The sequence below is a fragment of the Sphaerodactylus townsendi genome, linkage group LG16 (genome assembly GCF_021028975.2).
Source record: "Sphaerodactylus townsendi isolate TG3544 linkage group LG16, MPM_Stown_v2.3, whole genome shotgun sequence".
Classification (NCBI taxonomy): Eukaryota; Metazoa; Chordata; class Lepidosauria; order Squamata; family Sphaerodactylidae; genus Sphaerodactylus; species Sphaerodactylus townsendi.
Window position 1 is genome coordinate 8474157 of NC_059440.1, and position 23646 is coordinate 8497802.

The following is a 23646-nucleotide window of genomic DNA, read 5'->3' on the forward strand; positions in this document are numbered from 1 at the left end:
TGGTGAACTGGATTTGTTTTCCCACTCCTACATTGCTGTTGGGTGACCTTGGGGTAGTCACAGTTCTCTCAGAGCTCTCTCTCACAAGATTTCTGTTGTGGGGAGAGGACGGGAAAGTAGTTTGTAAGCCCCTTTGAGTCTCCTTACAGGAGAGAAAGGCTGGGTTATCAATCCAAACTCTTCCTCTTCTTCTAATCAATTGGGTTGCCCTGAGTACGAAGCAACTTGACGACACTTAACACACACAGCGCCTTAGAGACCAACAAGATTTCTTGGGTACATGTTTTCTGGAGTCTACGTTCCCTTTTTCAGGTCCTCTAAGGGGTTACTGGACCCCAAGCCTAGCTAGTCCAGGGGTCTGCAATCTATGGCTCTCCAGATGTTCATGAACTACAATTTTCATCAGCCCCTGCCAGCATGGCCAATTGGCCATGCTGACAGGGGCTGATGGGAATTGTAGTTCATGAACATCTGGAGAGCCACAGATTGCAGACTCCTGAGCTAGTCTATTGCAAACCAACACAGTTCCCCTCTCAAACATTATTAAAACAGTAAGAGTTAGCAGTCAATTATTCACTGCTACCCTGTTTCTCCGAAAATAAGACATCCCCTGAGAATAAGAAGTAGTAGAGGTTTTGCTGAAGTGTTACCCACAGCCAGGGGTAACTAGAAAGTGATTTCAGAGTGATTTCAGCTTTGTCAGCAATGAGCAATAGTGATTTCAGAGTGATTTCAGCTTTGGCAGCAGTGAGTGGATGCAGAGGCAGGCTGCCTTCAGAGCAGAGGTTCTTTATTGTGATTTCAAGCTCTTTCCAGGCCAGACTGCCCAGTACAGAACGAAACACAGCCCTTTTTATACAGTTTTTCACCTTGATCAGAGGAGGAAGGGGGCAGTCCCCTGCCACATAATACAGACAATTTAAAACAAAGAGGAGGAAGACAGTCTTTTGTTTTTGCTGATGGGATTAAGTCCCAAAAGAAAAGGCTGCCAATGAATCTTGAGATCCTAGAAGTGGAAACTTCAATAGTCCAATACCGGGTCTTGAGATCCTAGAATTGGAAACTTCAATAGTCCAAATGAGCTTCTGATCCTGAGAGTAAAACTTCAAAACAGTCCAATAGCAAAACAGGGTGACATCCTTTGTTAGTCAAAAAAAGGTCCTTTTGTTCGTGAAGATGCGACTACCTGGGTGTTGGTCCAACCTGAATTCCGGGACGAGTTTCCCTTGTCCCTTTAATATCAACCTTTCTGGGCCACTGCTTCTGGCCATCAGATCACAAATTTCAAAAAAAATAACATTTCTAAACTTCTTTAAACGTTAGGGGAAACCCTTTAAAGGATAAAACACATGTACTTATACTTATGGGCAAGACTTTACAAATACTTATTGGCATGGCTTTCTTAAATCTAACAATAACAAAACCTTAAACTAACTGAAGAACCTAACTAAACTAACATCCTAAACTGCAGGCACATCACAAATTCAACTTAAAAGGGGCTTTTAATACATCCTAGAAAGGCATAAACAAGAGGGAAACCATATAGCATTGGCACAAACATACATATGCGTTCTCTGTGAACCTTATGGAGGCTTCTGAACCACACAAGTCTCCGTGTCCAGGCATGGAGCCAGTGTAGCTAGGCAACCTGACTTCAGGAAAATATTTTGTTTATTTTCCTGTCGGTAACAGTAGTGCTAACTATAAAGCATCCCCCAAAAGTTAGACGTAGCAAAGTTTTTGTTTGGAAGCATGCCAGTCGAACAGAACACCAGAGCATGCAGCTGTGGAGCGGAAAAATAAGACATCCCCTGAAAATAAGACATAGCCCATCTTTGGGAGCAAAAATTAATATAAAGACACTGTCTTATCTTTGGAGAAACACGATAACTGTATCAATTATTCAGTTATTCACTGCTAGCTGTATCATGAGCTTCCATTGTGGAAGTTTCACTGCCATTATTTTCCTTAGGTCAAACCAGTAGTTTTCCATCTGTGTTCCGTTCCTAGGGTGCCCCAGAGAAAAGGTCAGAAATACCCGGGAGGCTTTCTCAAGAGACATTTTGTCCACCACAGTTACTCTTCTGTTGCCATGTGAAGCCCTGCGGGGAATGGAGCCTGGGCACCAATTAGGTGCCCTTCCTGTAACATAATTCTAGCACCCTTTGCAATGCCCGGGGGTTCCTCAGAAGGCCAATCTCTGTGGGGAAAGGTTCTCTCAAGGTAGAAAGCTGGCCAGGCTAAATCACGCAAAGCATTCTTTTTTCTCTCCTAAAACATCCCCATATGTGGGGAACAGTTCTGAAATGCCGCTCTTTCCAGGAATTGCTGGCAAGCGAGTCCTCCCCGCTTGTCTGTTGTCTGTACTGCTTCGAATTTGCCTTGTTCAGCTCCGCAAACCAAAATATGTTTGCATATTATATTAAAAAAAGGACTCGGGGTTTTCCTTGCCAAGACCGGGTGCGGGTGGAAGGGGATTGGCTAAGCACACTGTTGAAATGTTTTTACTAGGCTGAAAGAGCCATTAAATCACATTCAAGTCTGTAAAAACACAAGAGTCTGTGCATTGGGAAATAAAACGCTCAGCCTTAATGCCATAATGCTGTAGGCATTCCTGAACTTCACAATCCTTCAGCCTTTCTCAGGGAAAAATAGAGACACGTAAACACCCTTTTCCTCACCCCCACCTGAGCTGCCTCCCAGAAGGGTGATCAGTTGTCTGGGTGTGTGGGAGGGAAAGAACCTCTTGATGTTTTGAATGTAGTCAAAACGGATGTCTGAAAAGGGCTCTTTTTTTGTTTCTTTTTGATCACTGTGAGCCTCTTCATTTTCCCTGTTTTTTGTTGTTGCTGGTGTTCCTTATTCATTTGTTTATTTGATGTCACAAACGAACATGCCGTGCTATTTCCACGCAACCGATGCAAAACAGGGAACAGATTCTGCGCTACAAGATTTCACTAGTATGGTCAGTAGAAAAGGTAGATTATAGTTTCATCCAAAGCTTGTAGAAGTCCTGCCAGGAAGTGGAAAATGTAAATCTAAATAGTGCATTTCTGAAAGCTGGCAAGGTTTTAGCAGATAACCCAAAAAGACGGGTGGTCTTGGGCCAGTCACATTCTCAGCCTCATCTACTTCACAGGGTTGTTGTAAGGGTAAAACAGAAGAGGAGAGACACAAAGATGGACACCATTCCTGCCCATTTTCACACCCCCTGCTCCTGCTGCTTCCAGGTAATGGCAGCTCCTTTTACATTTTTTATTTATTTTATTATTAAATTTATATATTGCCCTTCCCCCAAAGGGGGAATTATTTGGAGGAAGGGAAGGCTAAAGAAAAGAAGGTCATGAACAGGTGAGAGGAAATTCATACCTCTCCATTCATCTGTAAACAAAGTATGGGTGTAACCCTGATTTGGTTCTGGGCTTTGTAGGAAAGGGAGAGGTAATACAACCTCCAGTGCCATCTGTTTTTGCTAACAGCCCCAAGTATGTAAAGCTGTTATCCAGATGCAAAGCGAGACTTCAATTCACTTAGAGCAGACCTGGGCATTATACGGCCCCGGGGGCCACATCCGGCCCGCCGGATGACCCTGACTGGTCCTTATGACAGACTTGGCCCTGGCCTAAGAGGACCTGTTTAGAACCGCGCTGCTCATGTTAACCCTCCCCCTTTCCCCCTCACGCAGTGGCTTCTGGGGCGATCCCCTCCTTTGAAAGCCCCGCAGAAGCCGGTTGCCTTGGCTGCCTGCTTCTGCGGGGCTTTCAAAAGCGCCAGTCGATGAAAAAAGTAGGTCAAGGGACTTAAGTTTCTAATTTTGCTTGATTGTCACAGTGGACAACTATGCAGGTAGGTTAAGCCTGTGATTCTTTGTGCCAAATAGTGTTGTATGCAGAACTGTTGCCACTGATTCCAAGTTGATCTGTGCACCTGTCTATCACTTATCAGCCCCTATTATGCAGAATTGAGTTCAGCCTTTTGGCCCGGCCCTCCACAATATTTTCTGTTTCTTATGCGGCCCCATGGAAAAAATAATTGCCCACCCCTGACTTAGAGGCTCAGTGAGGGCAGAAGACCAGGCAGAAGGACTGAGTTTCTCACTTGTTTGTGAGTTGCTGGAAATTGCTGGAAGATGAAAATGGGAGATCTGAAACCAGGCCAGCAAGTTTCTTGCACAGCAGCTTCTGAGCAGGAGTGGTCTATCTGAGCTGCGAGAATGTGACTGTCAGGCTCTGAAGTCGGTTCCCAGAAAAGGGGATGAAATCGGGGCTTGGGGGGAATCACTGCTTGGCCCTCTTTGAAACCTTAGCTCTGACCTATGTTTTGTTTGTTTGCATGACCGTGTCAGGCAGAAGCCGAAGCCAACTGGGCCCCCACCCACTTCTGTTAAATATTTGCCCGCCTTCGGGCCACTCAGTCCGTGCACCCGGTTACTGCTGAGGCCTGGATTCTCAGAAAAGGAAATTGACCATCTGCCGAGTCAGCCAAGTTCACTCCTAAACGAAAACCACATTTGGTCTGCGGAGCACAATAACGAAAAACCCGCTGACCTACTTTCCTGCAGAATCACATCCTTTGGCTGCCCTGCTCCCATTTCTAACTCAAATTGTGTTTGGAGGGGCCTTAACCCTTTACACAACCAGCAGAGAAGGGAGGGGGGAATCAAGATGTTTACTACTGAAGCTGCAATTGATGCTGACACCAAATGATACAAGGAGTCCCTTCCTGGTTAGTTTTTATTGGGGCTCTCAAAGGCTGATCTGCATGGAACTCGGAGAGAATAAGCGTTACTTTCCATGTGGCCAAGCAGAGAACCTTTACAAATCTGAGTTTTTTACTTTTTTTCTGTGGACTCACAGGATTGAGGGATGCTCCATACATGCTGGAGAAAGAGGAGGCAGACTGCAGGCCTTTGCAAAGCGGACGGGTGGCAAACTATGTGCCTAGGTGGTATAAAATCATCACAGCAAATAACAATCTGGGGCCCCTTCCTCACACGCAAAATAATGCATTTTCAAACCACTTTCACAACTGTTTGCAAGTGGATTTTGCTATTCTGCACAGCTTCAAAGAGCACTGAAAGCAGTTTGAAAGTGCATTATTCTGCATGTGTGGAATGAGCCTGGGTTTGTGATGGAAGTGGTTCTGTTACTGTATCACAATCACACCTACCTGTGAAAAGGGTCTTTGATCTCTGGATGGAGAAACCGGAAAGGCTATGGAAATTTTACCCAACACAAGCTAGGAGCCACACCAGCACATCAAAGGCTTGGAGGGCCGCATGGCAAGGAGGGAAGTTTTCTTGAGAAGTGAGGACAGAGGGCTTGATAGATTCTACCTCGGGACTTGGCCAGAGAAGCATCTCTGGGCCATAGGCTCCCGGAATGAGGACAAAAGAATCCAAAAGAAACATGTTCAGCTGAGAAATCTCTGTAACTAACGTTTATTTATTTCTTTGATTTGAATTTTACAATAAAAAATCCTTGGCTCATTCCGCACATGCAGAATAATGCACTCTCAAACTGCTTTCAATGCTCTTTGAAGCTGTGTGGAATGGCAAAATCCACTTGCAAACAGTTGTGAAAGTGGTTTGAAAATGCATTATTTTGCGTGGGCGGAAGGGGCCCTTGAGAACGCAACTGGTGTGGAGTTTTGGAGCAAAGAACCCAGGTACTACAAAGACCAGTTTGGCCCACCCAGGAATGGTTGCATGACAGGGTTAGATCCTTTTCTGCCTGGAATCCTTTTTGCAAATTATTTTGGGGATGAAGGGACATTCAAATTTGTTGCCCTCCCACCTCAAAGCCTGAAGTGGTAAAATTCATTCGGCCTCCACATTTGGTTACATGTGTAGATCAGGAAGACGGAGGTAAACACGGCCAGGATCGTTTTTGCAAACTTACAGATGAGGCTGCTTTAAATCATTTGATCACTTGCTTTATAACCAACTCAGCCTGCTCGCACACAAGGACCGTTCCCGGCTGCAACGATGCCGAGGCATCCACAGAGGCCCTGAGGAGTCCCAGAGAGGTGATTTACCACAGCAAGCTTTTGGGTACAGGTCTTTTGCTACAATGGCATAATGCCATAGCCACAGACATACTGCTGATTTTCAAAAAAATGCTGTCTAAGGTCTGCTAGTGGTTGATGATGGTGTGGTAGGTGCCAGGAGGTACACAGAAAATGTGGGCCCTTGTTGACACTGCAGATAGGAGAATGAGTTTGATAGCGGAGTCAGAAGTGATTTTATTCCATTTCTGATCTTGTTTTTGAATAAAGATGGAACTATGTTTTATTTCTATATAAGTTAGGTAGGAACAAACTGTATTAGGTAGAAAGTAGGAATTATAGCTATCTTTTGTATTTGCATCTGCATGGAACCTCCTTGGCTCAAGGCAGGAATCCACCACTGCTCCACCTGGGCATGTCCCTTTCATTTGCTAAAACCATGGATGGACGTTTGACAAAAGGGACCCCGGAAGAAGCGCCTCCACCCGCCTTAATCCCACCAGCAGGCAGATAAGGGTGCCATCGTCGTTAAGTTTTGTTTCCTAGCCCAAGCACCCAAAGGACTCTTTTGTGTTTTTCCCGCCGGTGTTTGCGTCATCGCCTCGCCCTGCCTCTGCCGTGAAATTCAAGAAGGGGCTGCCCACTGGACTCTTAATTGGTTCCCATGTATTGCAGATGTATGATTGGTTACTATGTATTTTGTGAATGAATGGTTGTAGGCTGTCCTGTACTCCCCCAGACTCCTGGGTGGGAGAAAGTGCATATAAGCTGTTGTAAAGCTGCTAGGCAGCGCAGTTGCCGTGGTGTGGAGGTGCTGACTCGTAGGTCAGCATCGCAATAAACTCATTTCTATTTTAATATACTCGTTGTGTTGGGTCCTGTTTCTGTTCCTCTGCGCTGCTGCGAGCTGGTTGATCTGGGAGAGTAAAAGTTACCCAGGCAGCGTGGTAACAAGTTCAGCACAGCCATTCCTTAGGTAGAGTGAATGGGGGACTGCATGGGGTTGCACACTTTATAGAGTCCCATGCTTGCTCAAAGAATCTGTCACCACCAGGACAGCGAGGTTTGTGAAGATGCCAGCCACAGATGCAGGCGAAACGTCAGGAAAAAATGCTACTGGGAGATGGCCATACAACCCAGAAAAACCCACAACACACACACACATCTGAATACTTGGACAGCAAGTCTAAGGTGTGTTTTGAGCCTCTGGATCCTTACTAGTGGATCTTCTCGTGATACCGGATATCTGGCGTTGTGGGAAAAAGAATGCTGGGACCCTGAATCTGATCCAGCAAAGCCCATCTGAAATCAAGCAGCCTATAAACATGCGTAGCAGATTTAGGTCAACGGGTGCACAAAAGGGAGGGAAAAGGGGTGGGAACTGCTGCATGAGTCCTGCCCCCACCTCCAAAAGCCCCTTTTGTCTTCTGCCTGCTCTCCTGTGATCTCCTTTGCTCCCAGCCCCACACACTGAACCCTGCTGTGCCCCGACAGACACAGGAGCTGCCAGGCCCCTTTTACATCTGAGTCTGGCTTGTCACAAGACTTTGAAAGCTGCTCCCCATGAAAAGGCCCTTGGGGAAGGGAAGGATCTGCAGGGGCGCATCTCTTCTAAAACCCTGAAAAGGTGCCTATCGCCTCCCCCCTCTTCCTTTGTTTTTTCTTTTGCTGCAAACATACATTCAAGGAAATTAATGATGTTATCGAGGAGAGAGAAACAGAGAGATCCTTTCAAGAGGCCTCGCAAAGATAAAAGCGTCTCGTTTAGCAATGCTGCTGGCCAACGGAACATCAAATATGGGGGGGAGGCGCTCACCAAATTCATTGGGGCCAGTCACTGTTTGCCCCGCAAGTTCTTTTTTTATGGTCCAGAGAAAAGGACGAGCTGGTTGCTGGTCCTCAAAATGAAAGGATAAAACCAGGTGTTTTTTTTAACCCAATATCCCGAGTGAAGGAGAGCCCAAAAGCTAGTGTGTTCATTATCACTATCTGCTTTTATTATTTCTGACCACATCTTATCTCTCAGAGTCCGAGCCTTTGGGTTGTGACACTCTGCCTTATTTCCTGTTATTAGGTTTTTGTCCCACTCTTCTTCTGAGGAGCTCAGGTAAGGTTAAAAGAAGAAGGGGAAGAGTTGGATTTATACCCACCCACCCTTTCTCTCCTGTAAGGAGACTCAAAAGGGCTGACAAACTCCTTTCCCTTCCTCCACAACAAACACCCTGTGAGGTAGGTGGGATGGAGAGAGCTCAGAAGAACTGTGACTAGCCCAAGGTCACCCAGCTGGCGAGTGTGGGAGTGCACAGGCTAATCTGAATTCCCCAGATAAGCCACCACAGCTCAGGCGGCAGAGCAAGGAATCAAACCCGGTTCCTCCAGATTAGAGTGCACCTGTTCTTAACCACTACACCACTGCTGCTCCTGATTGTTAGTACAAGAAGAAGAAGAAGAAGAGTTTGGATTTATATCCCCCCCTTTCTCTCCTGCAGGAGACTCAAAGGGGCTTACAATCTCCTTGCCCTTCCCCTCTCACAACAAACACCCTGTGAGGTGGGTGGGGCTGAGAGAGCTCCGAGAAGCTGTGACTAGCCCAAGGTCACCCAGCTGGCGTGTGTGGGAGTGCACAGGCTAATCTGAATTCCCCAGATAAGCCTCCACAGCTCAGGTGGCAGAGCTGGGAATCAAACCCGGTTCCTCCAGATTAGATACACGAGCTCTTAACCTCCTACGCCACTGCTGCACAAGCAGCTGCACAAGCAGCACTCCCTTTTTTATCCTTACAACAACCTTGTGGAGGAGATGTAGCTGAGACTGGCCCCCATGAACTTAATGGCATGGTGGTGAATTCGAACCCAGGTCTCTCCTGTCCAACTCCTCTACCACTCTCAGAGGTCACCCCCCCCCCTTTATGATGGAAGTTTCTCTGGTACTGAATCTGTTATGTGTTCGGTGACAAACAAAACCACTTCTGTTCCCTCTGGCAGGCCTGTTTGGTTCTGATGTTTTTGATCAGTGTTGTTTTATTGCTTTGTTTCTCTACTCTGATATTTGCGGTTTAGGGCACAGCCTTTGAGAAATGACAGTTTTATGCAATGCTTTTTATACAGGGATTTTGTCATTGACTTCATGCGGTTGTCTGGTTGCCATTTTCCCCCTTTTATTATTATCATCATATCTTTTAATTTCCGCAAGCTGTCTGAGAACATTTAGCTGAGCCCGAGTGAAAAAGCATTTTAGGCGAATTAATAAAAATAAGTTTGCTGCGAGAAGTAGGATTAATATAATAATAATAATAAGCCTTTATTTGGCATAACAATAATCATAACACAATAAATAACCTGAGATAAAAGGTATACAAATACAAAGGTTTAAGATAGAATATAAATTATTGATTGTGCATCACCTCCAGTAAAAATTGTGCTACCAATTCACAAGTTTCATTGTCAGAATTGTCCAGAAGGAAAGGAAGTCTATCTGATTCTCCCATTTCACTAGGTATCCTAGAAAGAATATTGGAATATTTTGATCTGATATTAGCAGATTTAGGATTAATATATTTTATCCAGGGAAATTTAAATTCTGTGCCTGGACAATACGAATTCTGTAGCGAGAAAATCTGAGTTCTGCTGCTTATATAAATGATGCAAACCAGCTAGATTGTGCAGTTTTATTTTATATAATTCATTCTAGTTTTGCTAGGGAACGGGTGCAGACATCGACGTCCCCCCTGCACTCACTGGAAATTTCATTTGTTTCGTCCCTGTGGTTTCTGATTTTTGAGCAGGCAGAGCCAAGTATGGTTTCAAGCCCAACTTCATAGCCATAAGGGCTAGAAATGTGCTTTTTCAATGTTGGCAGAAAGCATCAATATTGCAGTTTTGAGTTACACCGGGCCTCTGTTGAAATCCCCATATACAACAAACAACCATGAACCCCAAGGAAATGTAAACCAACAATCAATTTTACTCTAATGTAAAACATACTGAAAATATGAGTGCAACAATATGTAATATACATAGTAACAGACTCACAAGTTAGAATTGAAAAATACATCGTTCTTAGGTATGCAGTATAAAGCCCTTTAAAGGGATATCGTCCTTTTGGGTAAAAGAAGCAGTGGCAAAGCCGCTAACAATAGGGTAAGATATAAGAGAGAGGTGGTGTTGAACTCATATTCCTCTAGATTAAAACATAATCCACAATTCCCATCAGTCCCTCTCAACATGAGCATTGGCTAAACTGGAAAAGGCTGATGGGAATTGTAGTTCATGAACATCTGGAGGGCAGCAAGTTTGACACCTGTGCTATATCCAGTCCATTCAGTATTGGGTATAACAGCATCTGGCTTGTAGAACAGGGAGAATGCTGGTATTGTGTGACAATAAGCGTTTTGTGTGACAATAAGCCCACTTCGTCAGCTTCTCCTGAACTTTAGACATTGCCTATGACAGATGTTCATGGACTACAATTCCCATCAGTCTCTGCCATGGCTGATGGGAAACATAGTCCACAAACATCTGGGGTGCCAGAGTTGGACTCTCCTGACCTACACCGTCTCTGGAATTGAGTAGCAAGCAACAATATACAGTGGGTCTTACAACATTAAATATTGGCTATTTCCATATTGATCAACAATGTAAAATACATAATTTATAAATACCTCTGTTGGCTAATATTATTTAAATTTTGTTAACACTATTTACAGAATTGATTTATATTTGAATGGGATTTCCCCCCCCTGGAAAGTCCACATCATTGGCAAGTGGGAACAGTATGTGTGTGGGGTAGGGTTGCCAACTCTGGGATGAGAAACTCCTGAAGATCTAGGGGTGTATTCTGGGGAGGGTGAGGAGAGAGATCTCGGTGGGCTATAACGGCATAGATCCCACCCTTAGAAGTTGATATTTTCTTTCAGGGAAGTGATCCCTGTAGTCCGGAGATGAGTTGTGATTCTGGAAGATCTCCAGGTCTTACGTGGAGGTTTAAAAGTCTAGTGGGGAAAGGGTTGTGGCTCAAGGAAGTGGAAAAACCAGGGCTCTGTTGCTTGGCTTGCCACTATAAACATTCAAGCACTGCAGAGCCGAGAACAGCTTAGTCCAGCTTGGAGGATCGCCAGCTTTCATTAGCTTTCAGCACAGTGCCTGGATAATTAGGACCAAGCAATATAAAAAAAAAAACCCTGAAGTAGTGGACCTGCTTCCATGAAACGGAGAAAAACTGACCGGCTTCCTCGTTTTTGGATTTTTGGGTTCTGACCTGTTGCTTTGATTTTGGATTTTGACCTGCTGAACTTCAATATGTACCCTGTTTGGACTTCTACTCATGGTTCCATGTTATTTATTTATTTATTTATTTATATTTATTTATTTATTAGATTTTTATACCGCCCTATCCCCGAGGGGCTCCGGGCGGTGTACAACAATAAACATAAAATAACATAAAATGGCTAACTCTTTAAAAGCAGCAATAAAACAGTAAAAGCTAAATCTTATAAATACAATAGTTCGGCAACACCTAACACTTGCCTTTGGCTTCGTCTTTCTGACTAGATTCTTGATGGGTACATTGCTCTTTAGACATGTTGTGGTCATACTGTGTTTCCCCGAAAATAAGACAGTGTCTTATATTATTTTTTGCTCCCAAAGATGCGCTACGTCTTATTTTCAGGGGATGTCTTATTTTTCTGTGTTCTGTTCGTCGGGCATGCTTCCAAACAAAAACTTTGCTACGTCTTACTTTCGGGGGATGCCTTATATTTCGCACTTCAGCAAAACCTCTGCTACGTCTTATTTTCAGGGGATGTCTTATATTCAGGGAAACAGGGTAGAACTCCTCCAGCAGAGCTGTTTGTTTCCTAAGATTAACCTTATATAGCATTCGTATTTGTTGCTTCTCGTCCTAATTTTGGCCTAGTGCTTGGCTGTTTTGTTATACTTCCCTTGTCTGCACTGCGCCATAGTTAGTCACTTTATTTGACAGCAAACATCCAACCAACATCCCCACGGCCACACCAAGCCAGAGGTGGGCACCCTGGTGGGCACAATCAAGCCATGCTAATAGGGTTGCCAACTCTGGTTTAGGAAACACCTGGAGATTTTGGGCATGAAGCTTGAGCATGGCAGGGTTTAGAGAGGGGAGGGGCTTCAATAGGGCATCATGCCTTCCAAATTGGTCACCTTCCAAACTGGCCATTTTCTCAGGGTCTGCAACCTGCGGCTCTCCAGATGTCCATGGACTACAAATCTCAATTGGTCATGTTGGCAGGGGCTGATGGGAATTGTAGTCCATGAACATCTGGAGAGCCACAGGTTGCAGACCCCTGCTCCAGGCAAACTGATCTCTTGTCATCTGGAGATCAGCGATCAACCTAGGACCATGGTGGCGAACCTTTGGCACTCCAGATGTTATGGACTACAATTCCCATCAGCCCCTGCCAGCATGGCCAATTGACCATGCTGGCAGGGGCTGATGGGAATTGTAGTCCATAACATCTGGAGTGCCAAAGGTTCGCCACCACTGACCTAGGAGAACAGCAAAACTTAAAAGGAACCACCCAAACCTCTACACACTGGCTACAACCAACTGAAAAGCATGTGTATGCTAACACACAAACGGTAAACATACATGCAAACATACCACGTCTAAGTCCTGGAGGTCTAACCAGGATACAATTATATCCACGGTCCAAACATTAAAGTTCAAAATCCAATGTACACACTTACACGGTCAAATGTGAAAGTACACTGGGCTTTGAACTTGTGCATTTGATTCCACAACTGTGTGCATTTGATTTTGTTTCCTGAGGCCATTTCCTGTCTTTAATGCAGACACATGGTTTTCAGTTGGTTGTAGCCATCGTATACAGGTTTGGGTTGTTCTTTTTAAATTTCTTTCTGATACACAGTCCTGGGAGATGGCCAGCTACCGCTTGGAGGTTGGCTACCCTACATGCAAGGAAGTCACTGCCCTGAAGCATCTACATGGGAATTCAGATTCCTGTTTGGACTGAGAGGATTTATTCAAAGGTCATGGAAACTTGGAAGAAGCTGGGATGTTATTTGCAGCCCAGGCGGTTGCGCCTGGCTAGGCATGCTAGCACAAATCCTGACTATTATTTTGCCTGGCAGCGGATCACGCCAGGCCCGATCTGCCCTCATCCTACGGAAGCCACTGTGTGGATCTCTCTCTTGCTCTTCGTTGCTGCAAACCGTGGTCCTTAGCCAAATTCAGTTGCCAGGAGCCAAAGAAGCGGACTGGGAAAGGGGGAAGGCAGAGGAGATCGAGGGAGACTTTCCTTTGAGCTAATAATTATTTTGAGGAAGAGTCGGGTGGGCAGGAAGAAGCCTTGGAAATGGCCAGTGTTTAATCTGACAAGGCAGATTGGCTGTCGGCCAGAGCCTTGGTTGACTTGTCCAGCTTTTTAGGGCTTATTTTTAACACATTAATTCCCAGTCAGCAAATGGTCCCCTTGCAATGCAAGGGGGTACCCAGGAGAATGCAAGCATGCTGCTGGATCAGGCTGAGAGCTCCTGAGCAGTGGCATCCTGCCAAATGCCTTTAGGAAGGCCACAGATAAGCCAAAAGGGTCACAGGCCTCCCGGTCCCTCCCGCCACATCCATGTGTGATGGCGAACCTATGGCATGGGTGCCAGAGGTGGCACTCGGAGCCCTCTCTGTGGGCACGCACATATAGAGTTCGTCATGTGGGAGGTGGAAACCCCCCCCCCCCACACACATCTAGGCTGGCCTGGGCCACTGAGCATGACATGCGCGCACTGTGGTGACCAGGGAGGACTCGGCTGGTGGGCCTGGTGCCTGTGCTCCGGGTGGCTTCTGCCCAAGGGGAAGGGTGCAGAGGAGGCAGAGATGCTAGAGAGGCACAGAGCGGTGCACACAGGACTTGCTGGAGACTAGAGCAGGCTGGCCCCTGCTTGAGCGGGTGGGGCAGAGGAAGAGGGAGCCAACCGTTTTTTTCTAACCTAAAACCTCAGTATTCAGGTTAAATTGCCGGGTTGGCACTTTGCGATAAATAACTGGAGTTTGGGTTGCAATTTGGGCACTTGGTCTTAAAAAGGTTCGCCTGTCTAATGTGAGGTCAGACTCATGCGTTTCTCCAGATAAACTACCATGGATCTCACAATTCCCATCAGCTGGCAGGGGCTGTTGGGAGTTGTAGTCCATGAACATCTGGAGAGCCACAGGTTGCAGACCCCTGGTCTAGCGTTTAGTAGTTATATTTTCCCTCTGTTTTGCTGGAAAATTTAATCCCAATTCGTCCAGCCTCCCTTTAAGGCTGTTTGGAGCAGACAACAACAAGGGATTGCCTCTGTCAGAAAAAGAAAGTTGGCCAGGGATGTCACCTTTGCCAGTCTCCTGCAGGGATTTCTGGGAAGGCTCAGAGCAGATGCTGAACAGCTGCCTATTTGTGGCATCCCGTTAAGCGCTTGTCCTCAGGACCGACTCGCAGGAAAGTAGATTAGAAGATCACGCCGGTTCAAGCTGCCACGGCAACATCCCTGTGTGGAGCTCAGGAGGCTGAGACTGGAGCACCAGAGGTGCTGAGTGGCCAAGAAATGCCTTTCGCAGCATCACCTGCATTTCCTGCTGATTTGCCAGGGGAAAATCCCCCCCCCACACACAAGTCCTTTGAAATAAACCTTTCCTTAAATATTTGATAGTACAGGATGCTGAGCTCTCCAAGTTGAGGGTGCGATTTCCAACAGCCCACGAACTTTTCAGGTAAGAAGGTAAATAAGGGCTGCCATGAAACCATAGCTGCCTGTTTGGATGACCTGCAGCACAGAAACCTCTGTAAGAAGTTAAGATAGATGCTGGACCTCCCAGAAAGACCTCTTTTTTGGGCAGCCATATAGAAGCTCAGGTCAGCCTAGTACAATGGTGGCGAACCTATGGCACCAGAGGGTGCCAGAGGTGGCACTCAGAGCCCTCTCTGCGGGCACACGTGCACAGAGTTTGTCATGTGGTAATAGTGTAATTATTTCAGGGAGATTATTAGCATTAAATCTAATATCTAGTTTTGGGGACGCAGTGTAGGTAACCCTGTTAAGCGCTGTTAAACCCTACTGATTTTCATGGGAAGAACGAAAGCATGATCCTTTACCTGGGAGTAAGCTCGGTTGCTGGCAATGGGGTTTGCTTCTGAGTAAACCCTCCTAGGGTCGTGATTCACCCGTTCGAAGTGTTGCACTGTTGCTTCAAAGCAAAGCCACCGACTACCACCAAGCTTACTCCCGAGTAACGCGCGTTGGAGCCAACTGTTTTTTCTATACTAAAACCTCAGTGTTCAGGTTAAATTGCCATGTTGGCACTTTGTGATAAAAAAGTGGGTTTAGGGTTGCAGTTTGGGCACTCGGTCTCAAAAAGGTTTGCCATCACTGGCCTAGTACCTGAGAAACGTGGCAGACTGCAGGAGTGACCGAGGACTCGCACTGAGCCTAGCGAACGTATGAGGCTGCCATTTCAGTCTAGTGGTCCATCTAGCTCAATACAATCCACTCAGACTGAGAGGAACCCCCCCTCCCCCCCGGCACAACATCTGCTGCCCTACTTTAACTGGAGCTGGCAAGGACTGAACCTGGGACCTTCTGCTATCCATCCATCTAATCTTTATCCTGCCTTTCCTCCATGAATCTCTGCATAAAGTCCATGGCTCTTCTTTTCTCCATTTGATCCTCCACAACAATCTGGTGAAATAAGCTGGGTTGGGGGAGGAGGAGGAGGAGAAAGAGAAGAAGGAGAAGGAGAAGGAGAAGGAGAAGGAGATGGAGAAGGAGAAGGAGAAGGAGAAGAAGAAGAAGAAGAAGAAGAAGAAGAAGAAGAAGAAGAAGAAGAAGAAGAAGAAGAAGAAGAAGAAGAAGAAGAAGAAGAAGAAGAAGAAGAAGAAGAAGAAGAAGAGGAGGAGGAGGAGGAGGAGGAGGAGGAGGAGGAACAGGAAGAATTGTAGTAGTTTGGATTTATATCCCACCTTTCTCTCGTGCAATGAGACTCAAGGTGGCTTACAAGTTCCTTTCCCTTCCTCTCCGCACAACAGACACCTTGTGAGGTAAGGAGACTCAAAGGGGCTTAAAATCTCCTTTCCTTTCCCCTACCCCCAACAAACACCCTGTGAGGTGGGTGGGGCCGAGACAGCTCGGAAAAGCTGTGACTAGCCCAAGGTCACCCAGCTGGCGTGCGTTGGGAGTGCACAGGCTAACCTGTTCCACTAGATAAGCCTCCACAGCTCAAATGCCACAGTGGGGAATCAACCCCGGTTTCTCTAGATTAGAGAGCACCTGCTCTTAGCCACTACACCACAGTGGCTCTGGAACTAAGGGAGGAGGACAAGAAACTGAAAACAGGATGCCCAGGGAACATTTTAAGCCCCTTTGAGCCCTGGGCAAAACCTGCGTTGGATGCCCCCCTCCCCCATGGGCAGCCACCCCACCACGACCTCCCCCCCAATTTTTTTTTGCACCAGGTCATTTCTAAATCATCATCACATTATAGAAAATGCCCCAACTCACAAATCTGAACACAGCAATGGTGAAACACGCAGGTTCTTTGATAGAGACTGGTGAGATAAAAGGTACGAAAGGCTGAGAATCAATGAATTGCAGTACCTGTAAGGGATTAACCCAGTTCAGGGAGTTGCATTATTAGTCGCAATTGCTATGTGGAACCTTCACGTTCAAAGGCAGGATGCCTCTTGGGGAGGCGAGGGCGTGGAGATGGAAAAGCGGACCCAATTAGTAACCCCCTCTCGGCACACACAAATAATTAGTAACCCACTCTCAGGAACTGGTGAAAACCTGCTGAATCCCACCTCTGGGATTCCACATCCTTGGAAATAAAGCCACTAACACTGCCAGCCCAGGAACTTATTTCACTAGCCTGGCTGCCCATCAATACCTCTAGTAATAATCTGTGGCTCATCAACAGCTTCTACCTTTTACCATTACTCTGCTCTAGACTCATCAGTATAGCAAGTTAAACACTGGCCATGGCTGCTAATTCTGTTTTTTTTTTTGTTTTCTGGAGGTCAGTCGGCCAAACATCCATCAGGAGTTTCCTCTTTTGAAAGCTCTCTGCTATGCTCTCTGCCTTCCCCTCTTGGGAAACCCTTCAGAAATTTCACTGTTTTACTCAATACCATGGGGAGGGCAGGAAGAGTAGGGGAATCCCTCCCCCAGCCCGCCACGCTACCAAGGATAAAAGTGACCTCACACTGGAGTAAAGGTCTCTCAAAACATCTGAAAAGGAAATGTGAAAAGGAGAAGTGGTTGGATGATTGTGTTTGTCTGATGATCTCCAGAACTGAACAGGAAATGACTTGAAATATAATGTGTACTAGGTGGATATATTGGGTAAATCAAGACCAGCAGGCACAATGTTTGGTGGTTAGAGGGTCAAAGGGGGCACTCAGGTGGTGGGAAAATTAAAGTAGAACAGCTAAGGCAGACAGCGTGTCAGCCCTGGTTAGTATTTGGATGGGAGCCCACCAAGGAGATCATGGGTCACTATGCAGAGGTAGGCAATGGCAAACAATCTTCTTAACCTCTTGCTTTGAAAACCGTATGGGGTTGCCATAAGTCAATTGTGACTAGACAGCAGTTTACACACACATGTACACTGTAGTGGCAAAATTAACATCCTCTGTACATCACAGATCACCTTTCCAATTTCAAGAAAAAAATGGAACACTTGTTTAAAGTTAAGTAAAGTTAATCCAAAATAGAAGAAGAAAGATTTAGTCAAATATGTTTTGCTAGCAGTAAAGTCCGTTGTATGAACAAATGCAATGGGCTCTAGAAAACTGTTGGTGGGTTAACGATGCCTACCAAGGGGGCCAACCTCCTTCCTCACAAGAGAACCAAGAGCTGAAGCCGCCCACACTGGGGGCCGGTGAAGGAGGGTCTCTGATGACAGGGGGCACCAGTCTGGATTTTTAGAATGGGGTTGTACTGTGCTTTTAGAATGAGGTTTTTAGAATGGGGTTTTATTTTGGTTTTTTTATTGGGTTTTATTGGGTTTTTACGGTCATGATTTTAATGTTGCATGCTTTAACCTGCCCTGAGACTGTGGTACAGGGCGGGTAATAAATGTAAATAGAAAAGGATGTCGATGGTTACTTTGCGTATTGAAATGAAATTTGTGTTCAAACGCGCGCACACAGTACATGAAATCTGGAGCTCCTAGCTGCAAAATGCAACCCTGTTCAATACCCGCTTCCTGTACAAAGCTGTTGCTCTATCCTTCCATCCCCCTCCCCCAATGGCTGCTAAGAACAGGATCGGCATCTTCTTGCACCCGTGCCGCATCACCCTGGCCCCTCCTATCCCTGCCTTCCCTGGCTGGGGGCCAAATCAAGCCAAGGGATTGATGAGGTTTGGATCCTTTCCAGATGTTGCAATGCAGAGCCCAAATCACTGCTGCTTCCTCTTGCCTTGCGCAACTGTCTGTAGTAATAATATCTGAGGAGCAAGGAAGATTAGGAAACATGTGTGTGTGTATGGGAAGGTTCTTTCACAGCTACTTCTGTAAAAACAAAACACAGCAGGGTCCCTTTATTTCTATCCATATTGTTATGAGACAAGAAAAAGAGCTGACCCAAAAAAAGATTGCATCTTAACCCACAGTTATGGCTCTGGACCGCAGCAGAGTGTGGACTCATTGAGCCCTTTCTGTGTTCTGCTGGAGAAAGACGCAATATATACAAGGGGGTGGTACAGCAAAATCCAAATATACATGAAACTGTACCAAAATCCAATACCAATCAGTTTATTTACATTAACTTCTATTGTAATTAAGAATAATAAACAAACTGCAAATAAACAAACTGTAAATGTTCTCGTGTCCAATTTCTTAAACATAAATCCCAAAGTTATCATACATTTGCACCATTGAAAATGAAAGTCCAATATAGCTGTAAATAAATGCCAAAACTGTCACACAGTGTCACTTTGGTTTGTCAAAACAAGCTGTATAGGAGCTTTTCCTAATCCTGCTGCAGGAAAGAAAATGGCAGGTGCAACTTTACAAAAAGGGAAGTCTCGATAACAGGCGTCTGGAGCAATATACATGCTATTTTATCAAAGTGTTACGATTACCGGTACAGATAATAATAGTTTTGATGGAAATGGTGCTTAAATACAGTTTAAAACACTCCCAGAGGATTTGGGTGTGTGTGTGTGTGTGTGTGTGTGTGTGTGTGTGTGTGTGTGTGTGTGTGTGTGTGAGAGTGTGTGTGTGTGTGAGTGTGAGTGTGTGTAGGCAGGCACTAGGACCCAGCGGAGCAATCAACATAAAGAAGATCCCAGGAAGATGTGGCAAATTAATTCACATATCTCCTGAGTTCTTTTTGTTGAAAGGGGTAAGCTCAGAGGGAGGAGGGCTGATTTCTTTCAGGAAAATACACAAGGAGGGGGGTTAATCCCTGAAATTTCCAGTGCAAATTATTAGTTTCTTTTGAAGTAAAATAAAAGACATCCAGTCAGAGATCCCAAGTATTTACTTATGTATAGTATTTTTGGCCATAGGGTCTATTAAATAACAACTTTGTGGGCGGTTAAGGCAGTTTCCACTCAGACAATTCTCTGGGTAGCTCTTGGGAAGGAATTCCTAGATCAATGTAACAATCTATTCAGAGGTGGGATCCAGCAGGTTCTCACAGGTTCCAAATAGGTTACTAATTATTTGTGTGTGCCGAGAGGGGGTTACTAATTGGTGATTTTGCCATGTGATTTTTGCCTTAGTTACGCCCCTCCTCTCAGCAGTAGTGCGCAGAACTTGAAGCAGTCTAGCAGGAGGTGCACCGTGTGCGTGGCAGCCTGCACCTGCGTGCATTCGTTTCCCGCCCAAGGACCATCGCCGCGGCTGCGTCCTTGCCACAGCCCCGCCCAGGAATGCCCCACCCCCAGAATGCCCAGCCACACCCCCATTGTGCCCTGCCCAGCCCTATTGGCGCTACGCCACAGTTTGAATCCCACCACCATGGGAACCTGTTACTAAAATTTTTGGATCCCATCACTGAATCTATTCCAATCATTTGCTAGTTTTCTACTTTCATTAAAATCTAACAGTTCATGTACAATCACTGCCAGGGATTAAACAAAACGATGTACATGCACATGTGAACCAAGCCGTTAACTGCTACCGATGGCCAGTAACTTTACATCCTGGAGAAATGCCAAACTGAGGAACAAGAAACAACTCTATGGATAGCCATGGCTTACACGGTTCACTAGAAAAACATGCCAACCACATACAGAAAACGATGCAACATCCCATTGTCAGATAATGTCAATACTTTTAAGATGGAGAGATACCTGTGGTCAACGACAATCACGTTGGAAGGAGGGATTCCAAGAACTGCACAGCTCTTCAGGAGCTCCTCCTTACGAATGGCTCCTTGATTGTAGTAATTACCTACAAACCACAAAGACAATATCAAACCACTCTGTTTGGAACAGGTCAAGACTCTTCCCACTGGGAAAAACTGCAGGCCTTTGACAGCCAGGGCTAAAATAATGGAGTGGAGATTGGAATTACAACGGAGGTCCCTGAATTTCAATAGATCCTGGTCATTTATTGTGGCAAACTGCCAAAGAATCCAGCGACACTTTAAAAGTTGAGAAGCTATCAGGTTGGTTGAGAAGGAAATAGGTTGTCAAATCCTATAACCCTCCAAGGACCAAGTAAAAATGTATAAGTGATAGTTGCAGGTGCCATGCAAACTTGCCTCTCGGTTCTCTGTTGCTTTGCCAAGCTGGAGACTGGTAAAGAATCCTAGGTGGGGATGGAGGATTTAGAAATCACACAAATTCCCCCCCTATAGTTATTTCTATCAATTCTATGGGCCCTGAGCAGGAATACCATTTCTCTTCCTGTTACAGACTCTCAGCTATTCCCAACATTCTGTGCCTCTTGGGGAATACTCAATTTTCACCATGCTGTTTTTATGGCTTTATTATTGTGCTTTGGGCTAATTTGCAAACTGACATTTTTCTCTGCGTCTGGGGAGTTCCCTGAACGTGTAGAGATCACCACTGTGTTGGTCGGTGGCTCGGGTTTGCTTCTTTAACGATTGGCATAACCCACAGCAGAGTTGAGGCATAGGGTTAACAGGATGTTTCCTTGCAAATTCCTCATCGTTTAAAATATGTGTCACTTTCCCAGCTCAGATGTTAGAACGCTCATTTAGCTTATCAAGAAATTACCAAAACATTATCTATAAACACTACAAAAGACCCCCCAAATTTTAAAAGAATACTGTAATTGAAGAGTCAGCTGCGGTTTGCAAAATCCTTGAAAAGAAAACATATCTTTAGCTGCCATTCCAGGGGGGCCCAGTCAAAGTTTCAGTAGGATAGTGCCATCACTCAAAAAGTCCTATTGCATTACTGCTCTTATTTTTATCTCACATTTTCTTCAAAGGAACAGAGGATGGTCAATGTGGCTATTCTCTTTTAATTTATCCTCACAATCCTGTCAAGCTAGCTAGAGTGGTCGGCCCGAGGTCACCCACAGAGCTGCCTAACAGAGTGAGGGGTTCAACCCCGATCTTCTGAGTTCTAATCCAACACCCTAACCACTGCACCACTACATAACTAAATAATTTCTCCTTTGTGTCCTTAAATGTCATTGAAAACATACTAAAGAACGATGTATATCAAAGCATAAAAAGCAGGGCTGCCAGCTCTGTCTTGTGAAATTGGGGGTGGAGCCTGAGGAAGGTGTGGCTTGGGGAGAGAAAGGACTTCAGTGGGGTATAAGCAAAGGCATGGGGGGGAATGGTGCCCGGGGCAGTGGTGCTCTGGGTCCCACCCCCCTTACCTTGCTGGTGGGAGCAGCCTGGCTGGGCTGCCACCGGGCACCCCTCAGCCCGCAGTAGACTCCCGCCGGCAAGGTAAGTGGGGCACAGGGGGCTATTCTCCGCCCTTCATGTGAGCAGCTGATGTGCACCCAGGACATGTGACCCCACGTTCCCGTGAGTACTCCGCCTCTGGGTATAAGATGCAGAGTCCATTTTCCAAAGAAGCCATTTTCTTCAGATGAACGGATCTCTGCAAATCAGTTGTAATCCCAGTAGTTTTCCAGCCACAACCTGAAGGTTGGCAACTCTAAATAAAAAGGATCCTTGGAAAACAAATTGCCAAAGGTAGAGGGTACCCATAGAAGTCAGAAGCATGGAGGTGGTACTAAAGGAGATCAGTGGATGGGCACATGTGATGTATGTGAATGTATGTGACTCACAAAAGCTCATGCTGAAAAAATGTTCTTAGTCCCTATGGTGCTCCAGGACTTCTGCATTACGTTATTACACTGACTGATTTGGCTCTGGAAAGCTCATGCCCTGAAGACCTTGTTGGTCTCTAAAATGCTACTAAACCCTAATCTAGCCCTTCTGCTGCAGAGCAGCATAGCTATGCTGTATTATTACAGGGTCCCTGAACACGGAGGTTTCATTTAACCATCATAATTAATATTTATAGATGAATATTCCCTTTTCCAGGAGCTCTCCAAATGCTGTTTTAAGGCCTCCCTAACTACTGGCCATCCTGTTGCACAAAGTTCCACAAATTAAATCTGTAAGGTGCGATGCCTGCACACATCATGACTGACAGATACATCGCCTTCAGGGTGCTATTTTCTTTGTACAAAAGGCAAACTGAGGCACAAGATCAATCTGGGCTCCTATTACATTCTAAAGATGCTGCAAATGACGTCATAACGAACGCGTTTGACGCCCTTTGAGGAGACGTCAAAGCACGTCCGGGACTTTGAACGCAGAAACATTCGAAGAAGCGCCGCAGCCACGACGTCACGCACGGATCGTCCGAGGCGTTGCTGAGCAATTGTGACGCCACAGGCGTCCGGGCGGTGTACGTGACATTGCGGTTGCCAAGCAACGCCGCGTCGCTCTCCCCCTCACCTGTGGACCCGCACAGCAGCCACAGCCTGGCGCGAGCCAGTTTAAGAATGCTAGGCGCGAAGAACATCGTTTCGTCATCAGGGTGCGCCGTAACGAACAGTGCTCTCACTGCGTCATTGCTATCGCGCCGCGCCGGTCCGGTAACTAACAGGGTCCCGCGGTCCCACCATCTTGTCCCATGGCCTCGCCTCAGCCACCAGCTGGCGACCAACCATAGTGCCAGCGGCGACAACAGTAAGGCGAATGATTCTATTGTCGCCGCCATCGTATGTCCCCACAATGGGGGAAAAAATTCCCGGAAGGGGAAAAAAAGGTTCGCGCGGAAACAGGTACTACGGGTAGTGGAAAGAGTGGTTCCGGCTGTTCAAGGGACCCGATACGTAAGACAGAAAGGAGGCGGAAATCGCTGCCCGGTTATGCAGCAGGAGCTTCTACGAAAGGAGAAAGAACAAGCCTGTAAAAATGCGCCTGGCAGAATCGCGGGATGCAGTGATGGTGAATGAGTTAGGGAAATTTAACAAGGAAGTAGAGAAATTCACAAAGGTGATGGGAAAACGAAATCTCCAGAACCAAGGGGCAAAATACCTCTGAATGGCCCTTGGTAGACTTGTCGGGAAAGGGCGGGGTATAAATCGAAGCAGCAGGAGAAAACTGGGGTCTGTGGGTTTTCCAAGAGATCCTGCTGACCAGCACTGTGATTTCCCTAGACA

The 23646-nt window shown here is 45.9% G+C and overlaps 2 protein-coding genes across 2 annotated transcripts in view; one reads left to right on the forward strand and one right to left on the reverse strand.

The window, feature by feature from the left end:
* Positions 1-23259, reverse strand: part of PIGL (phosphatidylinositol glycan anchor biosynthesis class L) — a 69465-nt gene extending 46206 nt beyond the window's left edge. Inside the window, exons 1-2 of the mRNA XM_048518665.1 lie at positions 22937-23259; positions 20331-20430 (exon numbers count right to left, since the gene is read on the reverse strand). Of these exons, the coding sequence (XP_048374622.1) occupies positions 20331-20430; positions 22937-23201 (365 nt within the window). The 5' untranslated portion in view covers positions 23202-23259. The remainder of the gene's footprint in view (positions 1-20330; positions 20431-22936) is intronic.
* The window catches only part of NCOR1 (nuclear receptor corepressor 1), a 154224-nt gene continuing 153667 nt past the window's right edge, over positions 23090-23646 (forward strand). Inside the window, exon 1 of the mRNA XM_048518672.1 lies at positions 23090-23170. The gene's annotated coding sequence lies outside the window, so the exon portion shown is untranslated. The remainder of the gene's footprint in view (positions 23171-23646) is intronic.